Here is an 8,031-nt window from a genome sequence, read left to right on the forward strand (position 1 = left end):
ATCCTCAAAACTTGAGAAGAAATAAATGAAACACAAACTAAATGGGAAGGAATGTCTTCTGTACACATGTGTCGGGACAGATATTGTTATTTTAGGGAAATATGTTTCGTAAAAAAGTCTAAGAAAGCTTGCCTTTGCAAAATTTCCCTCTGGAAAGTTTATTGTAGGATTACTTGGTCTGGGAAAAGCTCACCGTACAAAGGAATCGCTTTCCTATATATAATGTAAAATTCATTTACACTAAACAAAGGAAGGTGATTTATTTTATCAATTGTATTACTTAGAAATTTATAGCAAATATTATTTTTTAACGTTTATTTCAAATATTTCAAATCGGCATAGGATTTTATTAAGCCGTCCCTTCAATGACTTATTTTGCTTATTACGTTCATTTGTTAATTGTCAGTGGGCATGCTTACAAAATCGCCAAGGTTTCAAATATTTTTTTTCTCTTCTAAATGTAATAACTATTGTTGATACTCTGTCCAAAATTGAATTTTTTTTCCGATTTGGTCTTAAACCGAAATAATTGATTTATTTTTCAATATCTTTTGGTCAAGACTAGACATGGCCTTATATTAAATAAAAATAATCCAATATATTTTACAAATGAGTTGATATCCATCTGTCTGGAAATTATCTGTTTTACTCTGTCAAAATTAGTTAGTTTCCTTTCCAACAGATTCATATCCTAACCAAATACTCTAATATTTGATAGGTTATTCTGGAGTTGTAAAATTTAAGAATAAGTTTTTCATTCATAGTGTTTCGCCCTTGTTGGTTAGTGCATTACTGAACCGAAAAGTTTGGCTCGCAAGTGACACATTTATTTGAATAAATAAAAATTGAGTTCTTAAGTACAGATTCATTAATTTTCTAATGGCTAAGAATTGTTAGGCATATGACTTTTTTTTTAAAGTGACCAAATATTATGGACGACAAACTAAAGTATCATTGGAAATGAATGAAACTTATTCTGGATATAATGGCCTAGAAGCCAAACTTTGGGTCGAAATTGTTTTTAAGAAGTACATAAGTCATAAAAAATGCATTCGTTCTTTGAACCTTGGGAGATGTATTAGATGAAACTCCATCTCCATTCTACATATAATTTCCACCAGGTTAATTGGCTTTCATGTTGGCCAGGCTGTCCAACTTAAAACCTTGTAGTAGCTAACAGCATCCATTATTTATTTGTTTATTCGAAGAAATATACATCAATCTTCTTGTTATCAGACACTATGATCGGATAATCTTCCGATTAATGAGGGTGTTTTGGATTTGGAATGCAGTGAAAATTTTATTGCCCGAAAAAAATTTAGGGTCTAAAACAGTAGGCATTTTTTTATTTCTTACTGTGCAATGATTTTTTGTTTTATTCCAAACAATCTAAATTTATCCCGGGGGGGGAGGGTAAGCCGGACAGGGCTGTAGCCCTGTCTCCAAGTTAAGGAAATTTTCATTTTTACTAAAATTTTGTTTTTTTCATAGTTTTTATTAATAACTGTGAATTTTTGAAATTTTTTTCATAAAATTTAATTTTTGAAATTAAAATTTTTAATATTTTTTTTTTTTTTTTTTAATAAATTTTTTTGTGAATAACTGTCGATTTGTTCATTTATGTATTTTTTTTTTTTTAATTAAAAACTGAAATTTAACCTGCGAATTTTTCATTCAGAATTATAATTTTTTGATTTTGATATTAAAACACAAAATAATTTGATTTTTTTGTAAATAGCTATAAATTTTCAAAAATTTTGGATTGTTTTTTTTTTTTAAATCCAAAAACCAAGCCCCTCTTAAAATATAACCCTCCGTGCTTGCGACCGAACTAGAAAATATTGCGATCCAATCAAAAATCACTACGATATAGCTATATAACGATTAGTGTCATTTAGTCAGTGATCCGATCAATTTAATTGTAAGCATATTCAAATATACAGTTTCTTTAAACCTATTTATGAATACCTTTTTAACTTAAATAATTGATTTATCAACCTCTTTCAAATGTATTTTATATAGAAAATTTTACTATAATTAAATATATGTAGAAAAAACTAAAAAATAGTCTGTCAGCGAATAATAAAATATCTATAAAAAATATTTCTTTTCAAGCTCTTTATTTGACAATAACAGTTCAAAACCAAGACTTGGACTCAATATCCAGACCAAGACTTTAATTTTGTCAAGACCAAGACGAGAGGAAAACTATGAAAAAACATTCTCAAGATAAAGACCGGTCTCGAAAACTATAACACTTTTACATGATATGTAATTCTTTTTTGTTATTTCTGTTGCAATATAAAGATCAAGACCGATTGCGATACTACGATGAACGATATAATATTGCCCTATCGCAATTGATTGCCGATCCAAAAAACTTAGATCAACAAGCCTGACTATATTTAAATCACAGTGTAAACACTCATTATTTACAGACATATGTTTGTATTTGATTATTCATCCCATAAATATGTAAATTTATGGTTTTTTTATAACTCAAATACTGCCATATTTTTTAAAAGTATTGGGAATGAAAATACAAAAAAATGGTCCATGTCGAATGGTTGATATCTTCATGAATAGCTTATTTTAAAATCACGAGTTTGACTCCTACCTATTTATGTGTATTGAAGTATTCTTGTCATTTTAGTAAAGTCAAATAGAGAAGGTGACAAATTTTAATTTTATTCATATTGATATATTTTAAAGAACGCTTGATTAGAGACATTATGATTAATAAATATACAAATTTATGTAACATAGTCTATGATATTTGAACGACATTAACTTCATTGCGTACTCAAATCAATAAAATTGAATATTTAATAATTTGTTATATTATATTTTCAACTTTAAGAGTACACATTTTTTGAGTTTTTATAGCTTTTTAAAGGCATTAAGCCTACTTTTGAGCAATTGATAAATAATTTACCCTAATATGAATTAGTTTTATATTTTAAAATTGTATGTTAATTATAAATATATACTTAAATTTTATATGCGTTCATCCAATTTTGGTTAAATCCAAGGTAAAAAACCACCATATTTTATGGCTATGGTTTGAAAAATAAATAAATAATGCGTTGATTTCTTAATTGTTTTGATCCCAAAGGAATTTATTTAAAGTGTAAGAATCAAGGTATGGTTTAACTGCTATAGTGTTTATTTTAAACTTGTATTAAGGAGGGAATGAATTAGAAATTGTTATATTAGAATTTGATAGTTTGCAGCTGATCTAATAAAGCACAATGATGACTAGGAGTCGCTTATTCGCAATATTTTTCTAATTTCGACAGTTACCATGTCAACAGTTTTTGCAGGATTACTAGGATACGAAAAAAACATCTTTTTATACAACCTAAAACGATTTTTTACATATGGAGTTCTTGTATTTACCAATATCAGTTGATTTTGTTCGATTGTCAGCTTAAAAAAAAAAAAAAATGAACGAAACCACTATTGTGCAACACGAACTGAAAAAATATCAAGCCAGTATTTATTGCATAATTTATTTGTCGCTATCGATGCGTTCTTCCCTTGGAGGTAGCAAAGATGTAAAATTTGCTTCCTTTGAGACCTCCATACTCGACGCACAATCATTCATGACGGAACCAGCCAATTGGAATACCATTTTTGAAGCACTTGTAGTATACACTCCCACCTTTGTAATACTCTATGGTATCATCTGATGTGACCAATAATGAAGAAGATATGCTTAATTAAAAAATGGGGTAGGGAATCCGAAATAACTTTTTCCCTAAACTAATAATTGTAATTTTTTTTTTAAACACCTAGTTTGAATGTTGTTTTGATGAAAAAGTATGTTTGAAACACTGAAAAGTCAAAAGTAAAGAACGTACTGGTTTTTTTGTGTTTAATGATCTAATGATTATATATATTTGCAATTGCATCTATAAAGTTTTTGGGACAAGAATTGTCAAACTGTTCAAGCCTTGGACTTCAAAAGTTTATCTAGCGATATGATACGTCAAGTATTATGAAAAGGTTAAGAAAGTCATCTGAAAAAAAGTATATTATTTGATTGGTCAATTTATTTATAAATATGGCATAAGATGATTCAAGGAATTCATTCAATATAGGACAAAAAAATTACCTTAAAAGAAGTCTTATTGAATTAAAATTTTCAAAAGTGAATGACATGTGAAGATTTGATCATAAATTATTTCAAGGTCAATGCAATTGATGTTTGATAACAAGATGCATTTCAAGATTTATAACTTAACTTTTTACTCATAATAAAAAAACTAGCATCAAAAAACTGAAGTATTATTTTAAAAAATAGGCTTATTTCACATCAAGAGTAATAATTTATATCTTATTAGATATGTTTTATATGACTATAAATAATTTCAACAGCATTTTTGAAGCCTGACATTTATTTTAATAAACTTTAACTGCCAAATCCACACATTGCAAATTCATTTATTTCAAGGTTATACCCATAAGGAATGAAATACAAAAATACAATAGCATGAACGAATGATTTAGCACTGATACCATCTGAAAAAATAATATAAAAGGACGTAACATTTATACTTTTTTTTACATTGAAAAACGGTATTTCCCAATAGAGAAATGATATTCAACTATGATGGATTCTTGTGATGTAATGAAAAGTAACTCAACAATTTAGTTTTGCAGCTGACGTTGAAATTATAGTACATCTTTATACCCAGTTGTAAATGTTCCATAATTATACTTTAAGATATGAGTTGTATTTGAACTTTCATGGAGCTTGTGATTAAAAAAAAATTATACCAGAATAAATGACGCAAAAAAAAAGATGAAGTGTATAGGGGCTCTAGTATTCTACTGCCAACTTTCGACCAGTTTGTATAATTTTTTAAAATCTGATTAAAAGTATTACTAATTACACAATCTTAGAGAGTTAACATTTCTACTATTAAAAATAGGATCACAAATTAAAAAAAAAAAATAACATATCGAAATGAAAAAAAGTGAATAGATAAATTTCAACACTTAACTATGGCATTCGTTTCTGTTGCTACCTCCTTTCATTTGGCAGATCGGCGTTGCCCTTCTAGTTTTATATAAATATTTAATTGGTATTTCATTATCATCAAAACTGTCCATCAATGATATTGATCTCTGGACTATCTTCTGCATTTAATTAGTTTCTTCTGCCTACTTGACTGACTGTATTTTTGCAATCAAGACTTATATTTTTAACTTTTCAAAATACTTGACGCAGTCCCCATTTGTGACTCTGCAGTTCCATGTTTTCTTTACCATTTCCTCCACTCTGCCAATTTAAGGCCGGACGGGCGACCTCAGGAAGAAGAGGTGCTCTGAATTTTCAATCGCCAAGCGGCATAATTTATTTTTCTCACCTTATTTGTTAGTGTAGAATGAGAATGTAGCCATGCAATATATATGAACCACTTTATTTCATCAGAAGTAAACGAGTTCCAAATAGGCTCAGCTCGTATCTTAAAAAAAGCATCAGATATTGTGGTACAGCTATTTCAAGGTATTAACAGTGATGATAATCAAGAGTGTTTTGGTTACGTTGAATAATAGATTTCAAAAGTCAATATGTAACTCTGATTATTTGAAAAATGATTTTTAAGAGAGCAGTTGAGCTGGTCTGACGTTACCTAAGATCAGCTACAAGCAGCTGTGACGAGGTTGGAAGGGAGAAGGAAATAAAGAAGGACATCAGCAAAAAAATTCCAACAAAGACTTACAGTTATAATCAGGTGCGTCCGCATGGGGAGGGCTGGAGAGGTTGTATATGTACTAGAAAATTTAATTTTAGATTTTCTTCCAAAAAAATTATTAATTTGTTGGCACCTATGGATTGTTGAATTTTAAAAAAAAAAATTATATATATGATAAATATAAAATAAAAATATATTTGAAATTTAAAAAAAATTGTATATTTGAAATAATTTTTTTTTTTTTTTTTTAAGCGCTATGATGTTTGAAATCTTTTTTCAAAAATATAAGACTAAAATTTTTTTTTCTGAAAATAGTATTTTATAAAGTTAATTTTATAAATTTTTTTTCAAAAAATTTAAATTTTTCAAATTTTTTCCCAATAATTGTAATTTTTAATCAAAAGAATCCAAATACTAAATAATGTCATGTCAATATTAGTTTAGAAATTTTTTCCAAAAAAATCAATATTTTAGAAAATATTTTTCCAAAAATTTTATGTATAAAATTAAAAAAAAAAAATTTGAAAGATTTTGTATTTTTGAAAGTTTTTTCCAAAAAGTTTAATATCTTAAATTTAAAAAAAAAATATATATATATATTAAGTAAAAATACAAAATTTAGGTTTTTGGGGACACCCGGATGCAAAAACCCACAATTATTACTTTTATTTAAACCACAAACTACGCAATATGATGGTTACATTTTTCAATTGCAATAGGGTTGTCCTTTAAATGACGTTTTTAGATTATAATTCCGACTCAGAGACATACTTTGAAATGACATAACTGTATTTGTCAAAGTTAAAGGAAATAACATTTGATTATAAATATTACAGTATTCTTGAGAAAAAAAATTTTTTTAGTTATCTTGAATATGGTTCCTACAAAATGTATCTAATCATTCATCAGTCCAGTGAAATGAAGATAATTAGTCTGTAAAACAATCGAATTAATTTCAAAACATTTTTACGCAACATTAAAGTGCTTATTTAATATAAAAATTAAAAGTTAAACAAAAATTCAAACTTTTTTTTGTCATCCAATCTTTTGAAGTTGTAAGGTTTATTCATTAGTTTTAGCTATTATATAAAACAATTAAAAAGAAAGTGAATAAAATATTAACTTTCATATATGAAAGAGTACCATATATGATCCTTCATTTTAGTTGTTTTTTGTAATTATTAGACCCATTTTGTGGGAGTTGTACTTAAGATAAATTAATGAATAGTTTATATTTTGAATCCTAATAGTTTTTTATTAATTGTTATTACTATAAATATCCATCTATATACTTTTTTTTGTTCAAAATATGGATTTGAATTATAAATTAAATTTAAAAAAAAATACCTTAAAAGACCAACCCTACTGTGATTGGAAGTTTGATTGATATTTTGTGTTTCATGGTTTAAATAACAATACTAAATATGTTATTTAGCAACAAGCAAAACGTCAGAGGGTGTGCCATCTCCTCCGTGCACAAGTTAATCCAAAGAAGATCGCTGCCATTGTCAACATGTCCATGACCAGAGTCTGCAACACCAGGAAGATGATGAACAACTCTGACACGATTTCTAGTAAGTCCGGAAGCGGAGGCTATAACAAAAAGAGTAGGGCTGAGTTTTGTGCCAATGGTCAAGGAGGAAATTGAGAAGAACCCAACGAAATCTATGAGGAAGATGGTGAAGGAGATGGAAATTAACTTCAAGACATTCTGGAAGTTATTGTGTGCGAACAGACAATAAATATTATTATTTCCTAGAGACAGCAAGACGAGAAAGAATTATCACCCGAATGTACTAGTAGCAACATGCCCTCAGACTTCATCAAGAACAGCTGTGCTTCAGTTTGTCCCCGGATTGAAGACATAATTCAGAATATTTGGGGAAATATTGAACAAAAAGTGTAAAAAATTATTAATGTACCAACTTTTCGTTCAAAAGTTTACTATAACAAGGGGACAAAATTAAAATATGGAGAAGTGAAAATATTCAAATTTTTTAAATCTTCACCCGTAGTAAGTTTTATATTCATTATTCTAATTGTTTGTACCTCATTGTCAAAAAATTCAATCAAATGATGTTTATTTTACTGCTTCAAAGCAGTAAGAGATTATCCTTTTATTTATTGTTTTCACTTACAAAACAGCTGATTAGTTCTCTAGAAGTATCGTTGTATAACTATATATTAATGTTTCAACCAACTGATAATGTGTTCAAGCTATAAACCCTGACTTAGTGGAACAGTTTTTCTCCAGTCGAATATTCATATAATAAGTAAGCATCATTCTATACAAAAATCAAATATCAAGACCATAAAAAGTTCAAGT

General features: G+C 27.8%; 1 protein-coding gene across 1 annotated transcript in view; it reads left to right on the top strand.

Annotated features, from left to right (window-relative positions):
• LOC121130512 (SCAN domain-containing protein 3-like) overlaps window positions 1-7,353 on the top strand; it is a 55,137-nt gene extending 47,784 nt beyond the window's left edge. The window contains exon 3 of the mRNA XM_040726248.1: window positions 7,141-7,353. Within this exon, the coding sequence (XP_040582182.1) occupies window positions 7,141-7,353 (213 nt within the window). The remainder of the gene's footprint in view (window positions 1-7,140) is intronic.
• Window positions 7,354-8,031: the final 678 nt, after the last annotated feature.

The sequence above is a fragment of the Lepeophtheirus salmonis genome, chromosome Z (genome assembly GCF_016086655.4).
Source record: "Lepeophtheirus salmonis chromosome Z, UVic_Lsal_1.4, whole genome shotgun sequence".
Lineage (NCBI taxonomy): Eukaryota > Metazoa > Arthropoda > Copepoda > Siphonostomatoida > Caligidae > Lepeophtheirus > Lepeophtheirus salmonis.